The sequence below is a fragment of the Buteo buteo genome, chromosome 7 (assembly GCF_964188355.1).
Source record: "Buteo buteo chromosome 7, bButBut1.hap1.1, whole genome shotgun sequence".
Taxonomy (NCBI): domain Eukaryota; kingdom Metazoa; phylum Chordata; class Aves; order Accipitriformes; family Accipitridae; genus Buteo; species Buteo buteo.
In genome coordinates, this window is record NC_134177.1 from 33,107,023 (window position 1) to 33,127,162 (window position 20,140).

At 48.3% G+C, this 20,140-nt stretch overlaps 1 protein-coding gene across 3 annotated transcripts in view; it reads left to right on the forward strand.

The window, feature by feature from the left end:
* HDLBP (high density lipoprotein binding protein) overlaps positions 1 to 20,140 on the forward strand; it is a 42,216-nt gene that overhangs the window by 18,519 nt on the left and 3,557 nt on the right. For all 3 annotated transcript variants that reach the window (XM_075032322.1, XM_075032323.1, XM_075032324.1), the window contains 25 exons: positions 727 to 794; positions 1,338 to 1,450; positions 2,374 to 2,528; positions 3,067 to 3,282; positions 4,934 to 5,140; positions 5,614 to 5,829; positions 6,670 to 6,876; positions 7,090 to 7,197; positions 7,755 to 7,859; positions 8,897 to 8,975; positions 9,675 to 9,814; positions 10,117 to 10,221; positions 10,481 to 10,594; positions 10,925 to 11,011; positions 11,177 to 11,308; positions 11,608 to 11,826; positions 12,639 to 12,860; positions 13,091 to 13,309; positions 14,010 to 14,148; positions 14,909 to 15,063; positions 15,688 to 15,792; positions 16,529 to 16,663; positions 17,227 to 17,370; positions 18,143 to 18,328; positions 19,764 to 19,880. In XM_075032322.1, the coding sequence (XP_074888423.1) occupies positions 1,375 to 1,450; positions 2,374 to 2,528; positions 3,067 to 3,282; positions 4,934 to 5,140; positions 5,614 to 5,829; positions 6,670 to 6,876; positions 7,090 to 7,197; positions 7,755 to 7,859; positions 8,897 to 8,975; positions 9,675 to 9,814; positions 10,117 to 10,221; positions 10,481 to 10,594; positions 10,925 to 11,011; positions 11,177 to 11,308; positions 11,608 to 11,826; positions 12,639 to 12,860; positions 13,091 to 13,309; positions 14,010 to 14,148; positions 14,909 to 15,063; positions 15,688 to 15,792; positions 16,529 to 16,663; positions 17,227 to 17,370; positions 18,143 to 18,328; positions 19,764 to 19,880 (3,588 nt within the window). In that variant the 5' untranslated portion in view covers positions 727 to 794; positions 1,338 to 1,374. The remainder of the gene's footprint in view (positions 1 to 726; positions 795 to 1,337; positions 1,451 to 2,373; positions 2,529 to 3,066; positions 3,283 to 4,933; positions 5,141 to 5,613; positions 5,830 to 6,669; positions 6,877 to 7,089; positions 7,198 to 7,754; positions 7,860 to 8,896; positions 8,976 to 9,674; positions 9,815 to 10,116; positions 10,222 to 10,480; positions 10,595 to 10,924; positions 11,012 to 11,176; positions 11,309 to 11,607; positions 11,827 to 12,638; positions 12,861 to 13,090; positions 13,310 to 14,009; positions 14,149 to 14,908; positions 15,064 to 15,687; positions 15,793 to 16,528; positions 16,664 to 17,226; positions 17,371 to 18,142; positions 18,329 to 19,763; positions 19,881 to 20,140) is intronic.

Consider the following 20,140-nt stretch of genomic DNA (forward strand, 5'->3'; position numbering starts at 1 on the left):
CTTTTTTCAGTAAATCTGCAGATCCAGATACAGAAGATGTAAAGCTCCCACCAACAGTGTATTTTTTTTCCTGGTTCCATCTTGTGTACACATTTAAAATAGTCCATGTAAACCAGCATGGGTTTTGTTCTTCCAACCTGCAGACTTAGGCCTGGAGACAGAGTTCAGTGCCTGGTGCATGATCTTATTACACTAAAAAAATGAAGATGTGGACTGACCAGCAGCTGTGTGTGGAAAGTCCTGAGTGTTTGCCTTAATTTGTGAGGACGTCTGTGTTGATTCACCCAAGCTCCACTAAACTACATTCCTAACTTCTGACTGATGGCAGTGTTGTTGGCAGGTTTTCAGGTTGTTAGTCTCCTCTGACTAGATGTTGATGCTCTTGCTTGCAACCCTGAAATTTCATGTCTATTTTGCACATCTGTTATTAATTGACTGTATTTTTGCCTGATACTGGATGGCTGCTCTTGTAGCCAGTGTGATGAAAGAGTAGCTACTCTAGGCTTCCTGCTGTGACGTTTAAGTAGATAGTGGTGTTGCCTGTAGCTCTAGTGACAGGTAAAGTATAGTGAGATCTGACTCAGTATGAGAACATTTTGGATAGGGTGCAAGTTTGAAACACACTACAGACAGTGCTCTTTTGAAAGTTACAGTAACAGGGGTGTCATGTTTTCCTGTTGTCTTGGAGCAGTCACATAATTTTTTTTTTTTTTTTCCTCTGTAAAGCAAAAGCTGGCAGGCTGACAAACGGGCAGCTTACAGGACGGACTCCCTGGCTACTGACCATTTAGCTGGTAAGTTCTTATTTTGGGAGAGCCAAAGATCTTGCTGTTTCTGAGCTTGCTTATCAGAGTGGCTTTCTGAGTGTATCCCTAAGTCAGCAGGAGTTCAGGCACCTAAAAAGTCTTTTTCAGGAAGAGGCATCATCCTAGGTGCTTTTTGTTTTCTCTCCAGGGTTACACGATGGTCTTGGACTGACTATCCAGACCTTCAGATACTCATTTAAAAATTGCACACCATTAATAATTGATAGATTAATTAGAGTATGCTTTAACAACTTCTGGTGTCCCCCTTTCCAGTGACCTTCTTAGGTTGCACATCCTCTGCCTTCTTAATGAGGAGCTCTGGTTTTGGTGACTACTGTGCTGTGAAGAAATAGTCCCCCTGAGTTCCTATCTGGTTCAACAAGAGAACTGGGCAGCTGTTCTGGCTCTATAGGTGCTTTTTGAGAGGCTGACTGGAAAAGTGCTCAATAACACATACTTTGTCTTCCTGGAGTGACTTTTGTGCATCTTGAGTGGTGTTGGTAATAGTGTTGCCACCTCTGTCTCTTCCAGTGGCATACCCGGATTGTGTGTGGGTGGGAAGTCGACAATGAGCTCCGTGGCAGTTTTGACCCAGGAGAGCTTTGCTGAACACCGCAGCGGCCTGACTCAGCAGCAGGTGAAAGGTGAGAAAACACAGTTGAGTTCCTGCCTCTAAATACAAACTGCACAGGCAAGGTTCCTTGCTGTTACCCAAGCTCGCTCCATGTATCCGGTTCCCCACAAGTGCGCAGACATTGCATTCTCCATTCCTAGATTGGTGGCCCACCAAACTCTGGCTTTCCACCACCAGCAGCACAGTGGTGATGCTGCACAGTGCAGGGCCAGGAGAAGGCAAGCCTCAGATCTTCGTATTGTTCTGGCTAGCAATGCTGCTAGCTGTGGGATGGGGCACATACAAGAGTGGGGCATTGGGCTACAAGAGAGCCTCATGGGATCAGTGTGCTGGGCTGTCATTTCCTTCCTCTGCTCAGCCAGGTGCTGGGGAAAGTCAGTATAACTGTATTAACTGACTCACTGATGGATTTCGGCACCCATCGTCCAGCTGCAAGCTGGCCCACTTGGCATGGCCCAATGCACAACTGAGTCGAACATAGGGTACAGGCTTTCCCTGGACTCTGCCGTAACTGTAGTGCTTCTCTCTGCCTTCCTCTTGGGTGTATGTTTGTGTTACCCGCTTCTGACCTGCAGCCTTGCTCTGTTCCTTTCACTTCTTTCTGTTCAGCCTGTTCTCCCCTAATTAAGCCCTTCTTGACAAAGTTGGCAGTAATGTGCTGTTTGCTGCCACCATTCACTTGCACGTTTGCTTCCTGCAGCCGTAGTGCCAGCTCAGACAAGGCTGGTTGTTCATGGCATCTACTGCAGTCTGTGCTGAGGTCAGTTGGGCTCCGGACTTGGCTGCTCCACAAGCATAACTGTAATAGGATTAATAGTAGTGCACGTCATTTGCTCTCCCTTGTTAGTAGTGCCTAAATACAATTGGGCTGCCTATGAATAGGGGCATTTCTGCTGGGAGAGCATCTCATTTACCCTGTTTGCTTCACCCCAGTTACAGCTTTAAACTCTGAAGAAGAGAATGATCCTCCAACCTACAAGGAAGCCTTCCCTCCGCTCCCTGAGAAAGCACCATGTTTGGAAGCTGCCCAGGAACCTGCTGGGCCGTGGAGCAAAATCCGACCAATAAAGGCTTCTGTCATCACTCAGGTTGGTGGAAGTGGGTGGCTTTATCTCCCTCCTTTTCCTTCCTCCAAGAAGTAGGTGAAGTGAAGCTTTCCCTGGAGTATGAAATCCTTAGTGTGTCAGATTGACAGCCTCTTTGCTGTATCTTACCCTGGGGCATGAGGAGGACTGCAGCCTGAGAGCTAGGACTGCTCTGGAGGGGAGGGATGCATTGGAAAACTGTCCAGAAAAAACTCTGCATCCCTGTTCCACAAATAGCTGGAGCAGGCCTGAAAGGAGGACTGCAGAATTCAAGTAGTGAGCACTGATCCATTAAAGTATTCCCTCCATAGCATGAACTTTAGGAAGACACCCAGTGTGGGGCAGACTGCCTGCTGCAATGCTCTTGCACTTTCCCTGGTTGCAGCTGGTGTCTCCACTGGAAAGCTGATGGGTTGCACAAACCTGGGAACTTAGTATGCCAGTAAAGTCCTGTATGGCAATAAGAGAGAGAGGCACTAGCAATCAAAAGCATACTGACTGCTTGCTGTGCCGTTCTTTTATCTGTCGTGTGGCTGCGCAGGTGTTTCATGTGCCACTGGAGGAGAGGAAATACAAGGACATGAATCAGTTTGGAGAAGGCGAGCAGGCCAAGATCTGCCTTGACATCATGCAGAAGACAGGAGCTCACCTGGAGCTGTCTCTCGCAAAGGACCAGGGCCTTTCGATCATGGTCTCTGGCAAGCTGGAAGCAGTCATGAAGGCTCGAAAAGAGATTGTCGCTCGGCTGCAGACTCAGGTAAGGGCATCTAACTGTTTCTCACTTCATCTTTGCTCTTCCCCAAGACTCACAAATGCTTTGAGACCCTTGGGCATGTGTGCTTATAAGCCGAAGAGGTGTTATTAGATGACTAATTCAGCTTTGCCATGTATTTTCAAAGCACACAATTGGCAATTTGGAATGGAAATGAGGCTTAAAATAGGGTTCAAAGCTAATTACAGGCCATGGTGTTGCATGAAGGGTGGAGTCTGCAATCTCTGAACACTTGAATTGCAAACAGTGACTTTGTGCTGAGGTGCTGGTGCTGGAGGGGGTGCAGGCCCCTCACACAAAGCTAGTAGTGTGAATGGGACTGTGCTTTCTCTGAAGTCCTCCAGAGAAGAATGTGGAGGGATGGGAGAAAGAAAAGTAGAGAAGAGGAAGTCCTGCCAAAAGCTGAAAGCTTCAGGTCAGGGTTATGGATTGTGTAACTCAAGCCACACTGGTAAGGAGCTGGAGCCCTGTTGTTTCAGTTGCTTCTCTTTTCAGTCCTCTAGGTTTTGATTTCTTACCTTCAGATTCTTGAGTTCATAATCAAGGTGGTAGTTCTTGTTAAGATATATCACAGCCAGGTCTCAGTGTGTGTTTTAAAGTGTAATGTCAAAGGTAGTTAATGCAATAGTTAATACCATCTCTGCTTAGTGCTGTTCAGCCCATGTGTCATACCCTGCCAGAGGGACGAGAAAGGGACAATTCCTATGTAATGTGCATCTGAAAAAATAGTTGAGGATGTACTGCCACAGATCCATGACCCACTGTCCTCTAATATACCTCCTACTGCCCTGGCCCCAGGTCTGAAAGGTGTGTCTGTATTCCCAACTCCTCCTAGGCTTGGTTAGCTTCAGTACAGGGACACAGAGCTGAAGAGTCACACCAAGTGATCTTTTTTGATTTTTTTTTAATATTGTAGCTTGAATTTTAAGTATCTAATTACTGTTAGTAGTTACATATTCACAGACATGGAGAGCATGGTAGCAATCATAAGCTACCAGGTCAGTAAAAACTCGGTGAGAAAGGAAGAAGTCGAGAATCCCTGTTACAAACCAGCCTTTTAATGGTAGGTTGAGAGAAGCTCTTGGGACTCCTTTTCCAAGAGGGGCCTTCTAGAAGAGCAGCATGTGCTACATTGAAGACACCTTAGTGCTTAGTAGCGGTAAGCATCTCCTAGTTGTCTGCCTGCTGGAATAGGTTTCTGGTGTTGAATTTCTGTTTCCTAGGAGTTAGACTGTGTGTCCTGTTCTCTGTAGCCTTGGCAGCAGATGTCAGAGTTCAGATAACTCCACCTATGAGCCATCATCTCAGTTGCTGTCTGGTACTGCTCCAATGACTTGCACTGGAGGACAGGCACCTCCTCGTCTGTGCCTAAAGGCCTGAGCTAATTCAGAGTACTACTCCTGTCTAAACAGAAGGGGGTTGAGGGAAGGGTGGGGTTTAGACTCCTAGTATACAGGCACTGTAGATCAACTGTTCTGGTACAGTTTCAGTCCTTGAACAGAACGTGCTGGGAAGGCATTGTGTTTGCTCCTCAGTGAGTACTGCTAAGCATTTAACTTGCTTCCCCTGGCTCTGTTCCTGTGGATCTGCCAGTGCAGGTGCAGGTTCTCACAGATGCTTGGTTCTTGTGTTGCAGGCTTCAGCGACAGTTGCCATCCCTAAGGAGCACCACCGTTTTGTCATTGGAAAGAATGGCGAGAAACTGCAGGACCTGGAGCTCAAAACTGCAACCAAAATCCAGATCCCCCGCCCGGATGACCCCAGCAACCAGATCAAGATCACCGGCACTAAAGAAGGGATTGAGAAGGCCCGACACGAGATCCTGCTTATCTCTGCTGAGCAGGTACTTCAGTACTGTGATCGCTCTCATGGCATTAGCTGGACAGCCATTTTGCTTCTGCATGGTATATTAGATGTTTGTAGCCACCATGACCACAGTCAGTGGCTAATATTTTAGTCTGAACAGAGACGTATACTGTGCCACTGGCTGTATGAGCGCTGCTGCCAGGTTCTGCAACTTGTGGTCCTCCATTTTGTCCATCTCTGAAGTCAGATAAGCGTGTTTCATATTTGAAGTGAACCATATTAGGTGCCAGCTGAGGTAAGGCAGGAGATTACAGAGGTGAATATCATAAATCAGCAGCAGCAACAGCAGTATTTACAGATTGAAAGGGTTGGAGATCTACAAGCCTGGAAACTGAAAAGGGTGCTTGGGCCAGAATGTCAAGCAAGACAACACTGGGGACTTAGCTGTGTCTGGCAGTGACTGTAATACAGAGGGCAGTTCCCACTGAGGTCTGTTCTGGGCTCTTCTAGGATAAGCGTGCCGTGGAGCGGCTGGATGTGGAGAAAGTGTACCACCCTTTCATTGCTGGCCCTTACAACAAGCTGGTGAGCGAACTCATGCAGGACACAGGGACGCGCATCAACATTCCTCCACCCAGCGTCAACAAGACAGAGATAGTCTTCACAGGAGAAAAGGAGCAGCTAGCCCAGGCCGTGGCTCGTGTTAAGAAGATCTATGAGGAAAAGGTATGGATGGTCCATAAAGCTTCCCATCTTCCCCCAACCTGCTCACAGTCCCTCTTCTGTTCTTGTTCTACTTTTGTGCATCCCTCTCTTGCATCCTCCTCACGTCAGCTCTGGCTCAGCAGCCGTTGCAGTACATGGCCCTGGATCTTACCATTTCCTCGCTCAGCAGAGTGGGACTTGGGGTGATGCTACCAGGGAGGTGACAGATTTCTCACTTTTCTGTGTCATGGGAATTAGCAGACCACAAAGAGCTCCCCTGGCTCTTGTTCACACAGGTGCTACTAAGGAAGGAAGTATGAAGTCTACAGTGGTGGCCATCTGACAGTATCAAAGTTGCTACATAAGTAGAAGTTGCTGAAGAGTGACTTTCACTCCAGTTTATTTTCCACAGCCGATGTCACAGTGAATATCCTTGTGGATTGTTGGGCTGTTTTTCCTCATGGTTAGGTCTGTATTTGTACCAGTCTGGATTTCAACAAAGATAATCAGCTTATAGCCTAGTAGCCTACATGGTGTTGCATTACAGTACTTCCTAGGGGACAGCTGGGTGTTGAGCCCTGTTGTGCAGGGAGGGGGTGTGTGTATGTGATCTCTTCCATGTAGTCTTCCAGGGAGCTTGACACGGAATATGAGTTTTGTACTTCACCTGTGAATTTTTGAGGACAAGGCTTTCTGTAGGCAGGGGCCTAAAGGGTGCTAGCGTGCTGCAGAACCACTGTGCTCACCTTTGCTTTGCTCTTTCTTGGGTGCAGAGTTTCACTGCATCTTGTGCCTCTTCCTTTCGCTCTTGTCCTTCCCTACCCCCTTGTGATTGATGCCCCAGTGCCTCTGTCCCTACAGAAAAAGAAGACTACTACCATTGCAGTGGAGGTGAAGAAGTCCCAGCACAAGTATGTCATCGGCCCCAAGGGGAATTCCCTGCAGGAGATCTTGGAGAAAACTGGAGTCTCTGTCGAGATCCCACCCACTGACAGTAGCTCGGAGACGGTGATACTGCGAGGCGAGCCTGAAAAGCTTGGGCAAGCATTGACTGAAGTCTATGCAAAGGTATTGATGAGATGGGCTAAGCCTTCTTTGAAAGTCCTATAAAGATACATCCGTGAGCACTGACAGGTGTGGGGGCATGGTCTCTGTTGGGCTGTTAGAGATGCAGCTTAGATGTCAATACTGAGGGTGCAGCATAGGAATTGGAACTGAATTTTTGTGAAGACATCTTCCAGTCTGTCCATCAACCAGCTTCTCTGTTTTTCTGTCTCTCAGGCCAACAGTTTTACCGTCTCCTCGGTCTCTGCCCCCTCTTGGCTTCATCGTTTCATTATTGGAAAGAAAGGACAAAACCTGGCCAAAATAACTCAGCAGATGCCAAAGGTATGGATGAGCCAGTTAGCTTAGCACCCTCTGATGTAGAATATGGTTTAGTCCAGATCACTATTTGTAGAAGAGAAATGTATTCTGGTGTGGGTAAAACCAGGGAGGAAATGACACAGATCTTAATATTAAGGGAAGCCTCTCTTTTACTGCTGCAAACACTGCTCATCCTATGTTATTCTCGTGGGTTGAGCCCTTCAAAGGAGGCTTTATATGGTACTATTTTGAGAGTTGATGTAGCAGGACACCTGCAAATGCTGACTTCAGTGAGGCTTCTCCCTGGTGAGTTAGATGATATCTAGAGAAAGGCTAGGTGAGTAACTTCTCCAAGGCCCTTGCAGACTCCAGGACAGCACCAAAGCCTTGGGCTCTAGACACTGTGAGACGGCCAGGATTGTAAGTTACCTACTTCTGAAACCATGGGAATGATATGTATAATTCGTGGGAAGGAAACCATCTCTCAGTGGCAGGGCTTCATAGCGTAGGCCTGACTAATGGCATTGACCTGGCTTGTATCTTGGAAAATTCTTACTGGATTCATTGCCTTGTGTCTCAAGGTTCACATCGAATTCACTGAAGGAGAGGATAAAATCACTTTGGAAGGACCTACAGAAGATGTGAATGTGGCTCAGGAACAGATTGAAGTCATGGTCAAGGATCTGGTAAGTTGGTGTTACTAGTTCGAGTAGATAAGAAGAAAGTGGAGGAAGAAGAGGCAACAGAGCAGAGATGATGAGGTGTCTATCACATCCATATGATGTCTTGACATGCTTAACAGAACTTGCAGAAGACAAGTTGTGTGGTAGATGGATGAAATCCTTGGTTACGAAGCTTGTCCATAGCATTCTTAAAAAATCAGCAGCAGGTCTTAAATCTTTTGATGCAGAGAAGGAAAGATTCTCTTTCAGTCGTGGCTGGAGAGGCATATGAGTCCCTTTAAATGTTTCACAAGCATGGTGATCTTGCTCAAACCAGAGGAGTGCTTCTGCTTTGCTTAATAGCAGGAGGAGTGCTTGTAGCCAAGTACTGGAGAGTCAGTGCCAATACTGGCAGTAGGCAGTTACTTAGAGCACAAGTGGTGGCCTACCCTACCTAGCCCTACGTCCTGGTTTCAGCTGGGATAGAGTTAACTGTCTTCCTAGTAGCTGGTACAGTGCTATGTTTTGAGTTCAGTATGCGAAGAATGTTGATAACGCTGATGTTTTCAGTTGTTGCTCAGTAGTGTTTAGACTAAAGTCAAGGATTTTTCAGCTTTTCATCCCCAGGCAGCGAGAAAGCTGGAGGGGCACAAGAAGTTGGCACAGGACATAGCTAGGGCACCTGACCCAAACTGGCCAACAGGGTATTCCATACCATGGGACGTCCCATCTAGTTTAGGAACTGGGGAGTGGGGGCAGGGAATCGCCACTCGGGGACTGGCTGGGTGTCGGTCGGCGGGTGGTGAGCAATTGCACTGCGCATCATTTGTACATTCCAATCCTTTCATTATTGCTGTTGTCATTTTATTAGTATTATCATTATTAGTTTCTTCTTTTCTGTTCTATTAAACTGTTCTTATCTCAACCCAGGAGTTTTACTTCTTTTCCTGATTTTCTCCCCCATCCCACTGGGCGGGGGGGGAAGTGAGTGAGTGAGTGGCTGCGTGGTACTTAGTTGATGGCTGGGATTAAACCACAACACCCTATACAATTCTTTATAGATCAACCGGATGGATTATGCAGAAATCAATGTTGACCACAAATTCCACCGACACCTCATTGGCAAGAATGGAGCTAACAGTAAGTGGGGTGCCTTTCTAATCCTTCCCATGCTGGGCCTCTCCATGTTTAGTAGATCATATCAGGGGCTCTGCAGCTCATCCAGTGTGCCATCTCCGTCACATTTCCTCTGATCTTCTAGAGTGGTCTTGGCACAAGGAGATAAATGGGCAGTGAGGCCTTGGGATGGCTTTAATGTGTGAAAGCATCTTGGGAGGTTGAACAGTAGTGGGATCACTTTGCCGTGTCCTGGAGAAAGTTTTTTTTTTTTTGGTTGGAGAATTGTGTCGTCTTTTTTTTTTTCTTTTTTTTCTTTTAAGTTGCTCTATGTGAATTACATTTTAGCAGCTGATTGGGGGTGGTGGAAATCTGCTTGGTGAGTTTCTCTGCAAGAAAGAAATTGGGATTAGAAATGAGTGGTCATCTTCTGATCTAAATGTGGTGCTGTTTGGGGAAGAAACAAATGCCTCACTCTAGCAAGTGAACAATTGGCTCTGTAGATGCCACAGTATTTACTTGTACAGGTTCTTGTGTGGCACAGATCTGCTCTCGCTGAACTCCAGGGTGAAGAGGCACTTTCCCCTGTTTCAACCCGACCCCACTGGCCCTTTCTCAGAGGCTGGTTTACTTCTTAAAGAGCCTTTAAGCAGTGATAATCAAGGTGCCTTGCTTCCAAGTCTTGGCCTAGCAGACTGTGTCACCACAGTCCTTGCCTTGAAGTTAACAGGATTAAGGACCTCTACAAGGTGTCTGTGCGCATTCCCCCGGACAATGAGAAGAGCAACCTGATCAGAATTGAAGGAGACCCACAGGGGGTCCAACAGGCCAAGAAAGAGCTGCTGGAACTCGCTTCCCGTATGGTGAGTAGGATGTGATGCTTGGGAGGCTGCAGGGTTTGGGCTCTTCTGTTCCCTCATAACCTTCTGGTGCAAGTGTGTTCCCCTTACCCACCAAGCACTTGGATCTCATGACAAGTGCGAGTTCCTTTTCACAGATGTGTTCCTCTATTCCCTTGGACACCCCTTCTCTGTCAACCTAGAGTGAATTTTGTCTAGAGGAGAAGAGGGACAATGCTGGCAAGTAAACTGTCAGGCAGCAAACTGGTAAATAAAAGTATGTGGCTCTCCTGCTGAACACTCAATGTAAACTCTATTCTCATCAGGAAAATGAACGCACCAAGGACCTAATCATTGAACAGAAATTCCACCGGACCATCATTGGGCAGAAGGGCGAGCGGATCCGGGAAATCCGGGAGAAATTCCCAGAGGTAAGGCTTTCTAGATGAGGGATCCAGAGAGGATATTTCTTACTTGGGTAGTAGACACATCGTCGCTGAAGTCAGCGGCTTTAGTGGCTCTGTATCTAGTATGTATGAGAAGATAGTTCTTTTGGCCAGAGGCTGCTAACATGGTTACCCTTTTCTGAATGGGAAAGGGGATGTGTAGGATCCCCCCAACTTTTGCATGTGTCTGACACAACAATTCTTGCATTTGCTTGAGTTCGCTATAAATGACTGCCTCCTGCAGGTTATCATCAACTTCCCAGACCCTGCGCACAAGAGTGACATCGTCCAACTTAGAGGTCCCAAAAATGAGGTGGAGAAGTGCACCAAGTACATGCAAAAGATGGTGGCAGACCTGGTAAGGGGGACTTCAGTCTGCTGTTCTCTCCTGCATGCCTGAATAACCCTGGAATAAAGCAGAGGTGTACTGGATTGGCTAGGGCTGAAACATCTCAAGATGAGGGAGCTGTGGACACTGTTCTGGCTGGCTGGGGGCAGGGCAGTAATACCTGGTTTTTAAGGGCTATAGGGGAAGGTACTTGCCTTTGCTTATTCTTGCAAGTCTTTCGTACAGAGAACTTCCTTGGGACTAAGTCTGTTGTGAAGAGCTTGTTTATCAAGTCCCTGGGACGGGGCCTGGCTTGCCATGGCAGTGTAATCTTAAGTTCTCCCTTCCTTTCTCCCTTAGGTTGAAAACAGCTTTTCTATTTCTGTCCCCATCTTCAAACAATTCCACAAGAACATCATAGGGAAAGGAGGTGCCAACATCAAGAAGGTGAGATATCTTTCCTATCTCCAGTGCTCATTATGGTCACTGCCTGCAGCTAAATCCCGCTCGCTGCTCTCTCCTGCTCATTGGTGATGTCAAATGTAACCTCCAAGGGCTTTTTTCTGACATGGGACACCTCTGAGATTATTTTATTTTTTTCCTTTGTGGCAGATCCGTGAAGAAAGCAACACCAAAATTGATCTCCCAGCAGAGAACAGCAACTCAGAGACAATAGTTATCACAGGCAAGAGAGCAAATTGTGAGGCTGCTCGCCACAGAATTCTTGCCATCCAGAAGGAGCTGGTAAGTGAAATAACTGATGTGTTGCAGATGAGGGACTTGTATATGTTGCTAGAAGACATAATTACAGAAGTGCTTGTAGTGGGGGAGGGCAGGGAGGAGACAAATGTGAGTGTCAGTCCATGATTGACTCTTGTGACTGCTCATGTGTCAGGAGTAGCCAGTCTCAAGTCCCTCTGGTCAGGCATTTCTTACACACAGCTCTATAAAGCTCCTAGCAATGTGGGAGTAGGAGCGTAAGTAGAGTGGGCACAAACAGATTTCTGCAGCTTGACTAACAGCCTAGTACTGTCTTCTCTTAGGCCAACATCACAGAGGTGGAGGTCTCTATTCCTTCCAAACTGCACAATTCCCTCATTGGCGCCAAAGGCCGCTTCATCCGCTCCATCATGGAGGAGTGTGGTGGAGTCCACATCCACTTCCCCACTGAGGGCTCTGGCAGTGACACTGTCACCATCAGGGGCCCAGCCCAGGATGTGGAGAAAGCCAAGAAACAGCTGCTGCACCTGGCAGAGGAGAAGGTGAGGCTTGTCTCATAGGGAAAGGAGCAGATTGGTTTGGCCAGCTGTTTCTTTTGGGGGGTTGAAGTGATCCCTTCTGTCTGCTGGGAGTCCTCTGGCATCAGATGGCCTAATCCTCTTTGGAGGGATTTGAGTACAGATTGGATGATTAAAAGAAAACTATGCTTCCATCCTCATGACAATGAGTTCTTCCCCGATGGGTGGAAGAACTGGCTGTAATGCTTCTCTGCCAAGGCTGGGGATATACTCAAAGGGTTAAGGTTCCCTATTCCTGTGGTTTGAATGCTGTTGGGTATCCACACTTCTTTGAAACAGCTTACTCTGCGTATCTCCTTTATTTTTTTCTTGGTCTCTGAATTCCAGCTCCGGTTCTTCTATTTCACTGGTTTGAGAACTTAGGGTTACAAGACCTTGCTCTGAGTTGTGGCTGACTGACTGGTCATCTTAATAGCAGGAAAAAACCCTAATACCAGCATGTGAACATGTTCTCCTGATCATTAGGTGCCTCTGCTGCCTGGCTTGCAAATGGTTATGCTGTCTTGTGTGAGTGTCAGATCCTTCTCCTAGGGAAGTCTTTTCTGTTCGTATTCTCACCAGTCGTGCTGAGTGTAGAGTTAGCTTTTCAGCCCTGAGAACATCTTCCGAGTGGTTGTTTTAATTTAAGACATCATACACCTTTTGACTGCGACATCTACCTTGCTCTTGCAACACTGTGTATGTGGGTGCAGGTAACATGCCTACATGCTTACTGTTGATGCTGATGTGTATTTTCTATATAATGGCATGTTCCGTGGGTATCTGACTCCTTTCAGCAAACAAAGAGTTACACCGTGGACCTCCGTGCAAAGCCAGAGTACCACAAATTCCTTATTGGTAAGGGTGGTGGCAACATCCGTAAGGTGCGTGACAACACTGGGGCCCGCATCATCTTCCCAACCTCTGAGGACAAAGATCAGGAACTGATTACTATCATGGGAACTGAGGAGGCTGTCAAAGAGGCGCAGAAGGAGTTGGAGGCCCTCATCAAGAACCTGGTATGAACTACTTTTTCTACTTTCTTGCCTATCACTGTAGTTAGATGTAGCAAGTCAGTGTGGAGGACCTGCTTGTCCTAAAACCATCTGCTGCCCTTCATGGGAGCTCGGGAAGATCCTTCTTGCTGTTACTTGTTGGGGTGAGGTTGTAAACTGGTTGCTGTTATGTGCAGCAAACTTTTGCTTAATACCAGGACAGTCAGGGTTGACTGGCTGTCATCTATTGGCAGGATAATGTGGTTGAAGACTCCATGGTGGTTGACCCCAAGCACCACCGCCACTTTGTCATCCGGAGAGGGCAAGTTCTGCGTGAGATTGCAGATGAGTATGGTGGTGTGATGGTCAGCTTCCCACGCTCTGGCACCCAGAGCGACAAAGTCACCCTCAAGGGAGCCAAGGACTGCGTGGAGGCAGCCAAGAAACGCATCCAGGAGATCATCGAGGACCTGGTATGTTGCAGGAAAACAGTTTCTTCTATATTTTGTTGCTTCAGTAGTGCAGGTTCAAGGGAACCTTGTGTACAGCCAAGCTTTACGTGAACAAGTCCCACAGTAGTTCTGGGATTTGAAGCTTTGCTGTCTTTAGACAGTGGCCTGGGGAATGGCACCTGGCTCCTTAATGGCAATGCTATATGAAGGAATTGCCTCCTCTGACCATCTTCTTGGTTTTTAGGAGTGGAAATAGGAGACCCTTCCTCGGTGTACTTCTAGATGTTAAAAGATTTTGTGCCTTCTTGTGCCTCTCCATGCCTGGCCTTGGACAGTGGCTGCTCTCTGGGGTTTCCTGTGCTGTTAGTATTGGCTTTTGGAAGCAGACAGCTGTCAAACCTGTTCTCTTCCCTTCCTTTCTTCTTTATCTTTTTCCTTTCTTCTAATGCTTCCTGCCCTTCAGGGTAATAAAATAGAGAGTTTGAGCTTTGGTCTTGGAAGCCTTTAACATCATGGATTGGAGGCAGCCTTCATTAAGAAATCCTCTGCTAACTTTTCTGAGAGGAAGGATTCTGGGAAGCTTTCAGTTCTTACCCTGTCAGCAGCTATTATCTTTTCTAACTCCTCTCTATGTCCATTACGGATTTCGCCATGCACAAGCATCCTGTTTTCTGGTGTGAAAGAGGCTGCATTGCAATAGGGCAACTCTGCTTTCTCACAGGAAGCTCAAGTGACAATTGAATGCACCATCCCACAAAAGTTTCACCGCTCCATTATGGGCCCCAAAGGATCCCGGATCCAGCAGATCACCCGGGACTATGGTGTCCAGATCAAATTCCCTGACAGGGAGGAGAACCCAGGTATACACGTGGATGCATGTTTGCCTGTAGTGTAGCCTACACTCCATATCAGTGGAGGTGTTCTACTTAAAATCTGTGGAGAACTGACCCCAGGTGTTCCCTACAGTCCTTGAATCTGGGCTTAGCATCAACCTTGCTCTCTTGGGAAGAGGGGACAGCTTTAGGAGGTAAAACCACAGACCTGGGTGTTCTGAATGTGTTCTCACTGCAGAGTGCAGGGAGTACGAGGACCTGCCTTGGCAAAAAGGGGTCTACAGGCTTACCAAGGTCTCTCTGAGCCCTCATGCTCTCATTGCTGGGTGTGCTGAATGCAGCACAGCTGGGGCCTGTTGGATACTCTGGCCTAGCACCAGCCATCCTGCTCTAACATCCAGTGCTGTGCTGGTGAACTTCCCGGTTGGGGAAGAAACTGCCAGCTTTACTAGTTGCCTCTGCTAACGTAGGAATGCAGCCTCTGCTGACGTAAGAGTGTGGCCTCTGCTTCCGTAGCACAACTGCAGGTCCTTTCTATGCAGGCAAAGGCAATATCAGTGCTCTGCAGAGAGGTGTTGAGCAGACTGTCTCAGTGGATGTTCTTGTTCTGCTCATTCCAGGCTAAGCCATGGCAAGCTGCCTGTACTAGGAGTGACCTTCTCCGCTACGGTCTGTAGTGTCTGACCTCATGTGGCAAAGCCCAGGCTGACCCTGAGGATCTAGAGGGGCTGATAATGAGCAAGGAGAGGGCTCTGTGCATTTAACGTGAGATTTTCCATGTTTCCAGCCCCTGTTGCAGAGCCAGCTCTGCAGGAGAATGGTGAGGAAGGTGGGGAAGGCAAGGATGGGAAAGATGCAGATCCCAGCTCTCCAAAGAAGTGTGATATCATCATCATCTCTGGCCGCAGGGAGAAGTGTGAGGCAGCAAAGGAGGCACTGCAGGTATGTGGCTTTCTAAGCCCCTTAGCCCTGTGATGTAGTGATGCCCTGATGCAGGAAGCTCACTGCAGGTTTTAGTGGTGGTAATAAAAGCTACTTAGTCAAGGTTGCAATCCAGCTGGTCACTGATGCTAACTGTAGAGGTGGTCTGTACCACACAAGGGAAGTCCTCTGCTCTGTGATTTAGCCTGACAGCTTGAATCGTAGTGCCTGACCTTGCAATTGCTAGAGCTTGTAGGCAGCCCTGAGTTACTTGCCATAAAAGCATGACATGCTTGTTTTATGGAGCACAGCTGGAAAGTCTGATTGAGGCTGAATCATTCTAGCTTTAGCAGACCTTGCCATGCTCCCTTAGTGATGTTTTCCAAGTCTCTGCTAGATGGAAGCCAAGGATATGAAAACAGCCTGTCCCCAGAGACGGAGTTTAAGATTGCTTATTTGGAAAAAATGCTTTAACACCCAACAGGTCATCTTGGTGTTCGCAGCCATTCTCTCTTCCTGTAGTTTGTATCCTGACTACAAAGGAATGTACCCCAGTTCAGCAACACATTCTTTTGGGCAAGTATGTGGCAAGCTGAAAGACAGGAGAAGTCTTTCAACTGGTAAACTGTGCTCCCTCCCCTGCAGGCTCTGGTTCCTGTCACCATTGAGGTAGAAGTTCCCTTTGATCTTCACCGTTACATCATTGGCCAGAAAGGAAGTGGGATCCGCAAAATGATGGATGAGTTTGAAGTAAGTTGTTGCCCTTCCTTCCATATCCTCTGTCCTGGAGAATTTGTGAGTGACCATGTTTCTGTGGTGGCAATCAGTTGCGATATACTCAGGACTGTCATAGCTTGACTGTGGAATACAGGCTCTGTAATAGGAAAATGAGACCTGTGTGATTTAGTCCCTGGCTCTGGGGCTCGGTAGGTTTTGTGCTGAAGCTGTGTTAGTTGATGATGTGAGTGTTGCATGACTTGCTTGGTGCCTACAGAGATTCCTCACCAGTGTGAGAGTTGTTTTCTTCCTAGGCCATGGGAAACAGCTCTGCCGTGCCTGCCCATTTGGGAGAACTCCCCAGAAGCCCACAGGGACTCTTGGGGCTGATGCAGATTGACTGCAGACAGCGCTATTGAACATGCATTTTGTTTCCTAGCCTCTCCAGGCCAGCACAAGGACTGTTGGGGGCTGAAGCCCCACAGCAAAGCAATCTGATAATGGCTGAAGAAACAGGGTTCTAGTCAAAAAAGTCAAGACATGGTCCCAGGCAACTGATTCTAGGTGGCCCTGCTTGAGCAGGGGGTTTGGACCAGATGACCTCCAGAGGTCCCTTTTAACCTCAGCCATTCTGTGGTTTAGGCTGTCTGGGTGGGAGCTGGTCTTGGCGGCTGGGTAGATCAGCAAGATGCCAACCTGCAGTGATAGGCATCACAAGTGATGCAAAATGAGCAGTGATACAAACCAATAATCGCTACTTGTTGCTCAGGTGAACATCCAGGTCCCTGCTCCTGAGCTGCAGTCGGATATCATCACCATCACTGGGCTGGCTACCAACCTTGACCGTGCTAAGGCAGGGCTGCTGGAAAGAGTGAAGGAGCTGCAAGCTGAACAAGAGGATCGGGTAAGGCCTGTGCCTTTCTTCTTCATTCCAGCCAAACAAGGCTTCAGCGTCTTGAATGTTCCTTTCAGAAGTTGTGCAGACTCCTGGAACCCCTCACGTTTTAAGAGCACCCTTCGGGCTCTGGGTTACCCAAATGTAACTCATTTAACGTGAACTGACAGGAGAGTTTTGGGATTCTATTTTAGGTAACTTTGGACTGTCCAGGGCTCTATCACACCTTCATGTACCTTCAAGACACCGCAGGGTGGGAACTTCACTGTGCTAGGAGTGTCTCTGTACCTATTCTCATTGAATCATTATCACAGCTCTGAACAAATAGGTTAGGGATGAGTTGGATGGTTGTTTGCTACTTGTAGTTTCCTGCCGATCTTGGCGAAAGCACAAGGCCCCAGCAGATGGATGTCTTGGGTGCCCTTCTGTAGCCACATATGCTCAAGGAGGACCCTGCAGAATCTGTTCCCTCATCTGAAAAGCCAGAAGGAAATGCAGGGACTTAGATGGACATCACTAGACCAGCCATAGTGTGTTCCCTGCTGTTGTAGCTCACTCTGCTTCTGTTCCAGGCCTTGCGAAGCTTCAAGCTGACAGTCACTGTGGATCCCAAGTATCATCCTAAAATCATTGGACGGAAGGGAGCAGTGATCACCCAGATACGCACAGAGCATGAGGTCAACATCCAGTTCCCCGACAAGGATGATGAAAGCCAGGTGAGAGGTCAGAGGGGGTACTGTCATGGTTTACCCCCAGCCGGCAACTAAGCACCACGCAGCCGCTCACTCACCTCCCTCACAGTGGGATGGGGGAGAGAATCAGAAGGGTAAAAGTGAGAAAACTCATGGGCTGAGATAAAGACAGTTTAATAGGTAAAGCAAAAGCCGCACACACAAGCAAAGCAAAACAAGGAATTCATTCACTACTTGCCGTTGGCAGGCAGGTGTTCAGCCATCTCCAGGAAAGCAGGACTCCATCACACATAACGGTTACTTGGGAAGGCAAACGCCATAACTCCCAATGTCCCCCAGCTTTATATACTGAGCATGACATCATATGGTCTGGAATATCCCTTTGGTCAGTTGGGGTCAGGTGTCCCAGCTGTGTCTCCTCCCAACTTCTTGTGCACCCCCAGCCTACTCGCTGGTGGGGTGGAGTAAGAAGCAGAAAAGGCCTTGACTCTCTTTAAGCACTGCTCAGCAGTAACAAAAACATCTTGGCATTATCAACACTGTTTTCAGCACAAATCCAAAACATAGCCCCATACTAGCTCCTATGAAGAAAATTAACTCTATCCCAGCCAAAACCAGCACGGGTGCAAAGAAGGCTGATGGTTGTCTCTGAGCATAGGAAGCACAGCATCTTCTCTAGGGCTCTGAACGCCCTGCACTGTCTTTGGATAAGGTGGAGTGTAAAAGGGATTAGCAGGGAGAAGGCTTGCTCAGCTGCTTATGAGCCTTGTCTCTCACGTATTTCCCTGTGCCCCAGGCCCAAGACCAGATCACCATCACTGGCTATGAGAAGAATGCTGAGGCTGCCCGGGATGCCATCATGAAGATTGTTGGCGAGCTGGAGCAGATGGTCTCTGAGGATGTGACTCTGGACCATCGCGTTCATGCACGCATCATTGGTGCACGTGGTAAAGCCATCCGCAAAATCATGGATGAGTTCAAGGTGAGCGGTGGAGCGATGCAGCACAGGTTGGACTGGGGCTGGGTGGTCAGTGGTGCCACTTTCTCCTGTGCTAAAAGCTTGGTAGCAGCTTGGTGCTAGGGGCTGAATTCAGGAGTGTGTGGCTCACATCTTGTGGTCCTTGTGTCTTGTGCCTGTTGAGCACCTTGAGCTGGAACAGGCACAAAAGAAAAGCCAGTGCTGTCCTGCTCACCTCCAGCTCTGTCACCACAAGCATGTGAGCAGAATCCCTGGGCCACGGCACCCTGGTGTGCCCTGGGCAGCTGGGCTATCTGGACACCACACCCAGATGCCAGCTGAAGCATCCCCACATGACCTCAGCTGTGAGTCACCCTTCTTGTGGGAGCCAGGCAGGGAGAAGGCTGAGCTCTTCCTGTCTTGCTGGAACACAGCCAGAAGAGGAACCTGGAAATGCTTCCTTGGTGCTTTGGGTTAGCCCTGCAAACAGCAGTGAGCCCTGTCCCTCTGTGCAGCCATTTTGGTGGGTTTCTTGGAGACAGGGTCCCAGATGCCCTTCAAAGGGAGGAACTGGTTATGTCAGCTACTCCAGGTACTGGAAGTGGACAGCCAGGCCTGTTGCAGGGGCGCTCTGGGAGGAGACTGTGCCCAGACCCCCTCAGCTTGAGCTTAACTCAAGGAAATCCTCTGGATGTCTTTGTCTCTCTCGGCCACTGTTGATTCGCTTGACTTTGGGAATCTTGACACACTCTCAGGGCTCCAGATTTCGCAAAGTCCACTGACTCTGGGAAGGGCAGGGACCTTTGCCCCTGACAGCATGTGGCAGCAGTAGTGTGCTTTACCACAGGGGCAGTAGTGAATGTGAATCCAGAGTGATGAGGCCTTGGAAACTTGCATCTTGGCTTGGCTCAGTTGTTGAAATAAGCTGTTTGGTTCCCAAATGAGCAGCCCTTGATTTTGGTCCTGTCTTATTTGGCTTCCCTGCACCCATCTGGAAGGCAAGCTGTGAGAGAGCTCAGTGGCTGTGTATGGGGTACACTAAGCCAGCTCCATAAAGTGATTGTCAGCCAGGATTACCCTATCTGTGGAGGAGACAGGAAGCTTATTGTGCTTCATGCTAATGGCTTGATGGTGAAAATGCTTGCAGCAGTGTGAGGACACTGTCTGGAAATGCAGACCTCTTCTGCCTCTACTGCAAGTGCTGCACAGAAAGCAGTGGGCCTCTCAGCAGTGAGAAGAGCAGAGGCTGAAGATGGGTCATTACTGCAGGCTCTGTTCTGCCAGGCTTCAGGGCCAGGTATGCCAGTGCACCCCACAGCGTCTGAACTATGGAGGTCCTAAACAGACTTGCAGTAGTGACAGATCAGGGCTTTTCTGTGAATCTGATGATGAGGGTCATGGGGAGTCTGTGGCTTTTCACATGTGCAGATGTAAGTCCCATCCTGTTCTTGCGTTGCAGGTGGATATTCGCTTTCCCCAGAGCGGAGCTCCTGACCCCAACTGTGTGACTGTGACAGGACTCCCTGAGAATGTGGAAGAAGCTATCGATCATATCCTGAACTTGGAGGAGGAATATGTAAGTGTTCAGCAAATCTGTGCAGGGGCTTAGCAAGGATTTCCTCTGCCACAGAACTGGATGACTGAAGTATCTCCATGTGGTATTTTCTACCACTGCATTGGAGAACTCGAGCCCTATGCAGGTGGCAGTTGGCCCTCATCTGCAACTGTCCCTCAGACCAACTGGGCGCAGAGCCCCAGGCTGTGCTCTGCGAAGCAGTGCAAGGACTGGCCCCACTGTCCAGGAGAGGACAGTGAATGAGAATGCTGGGACACCGC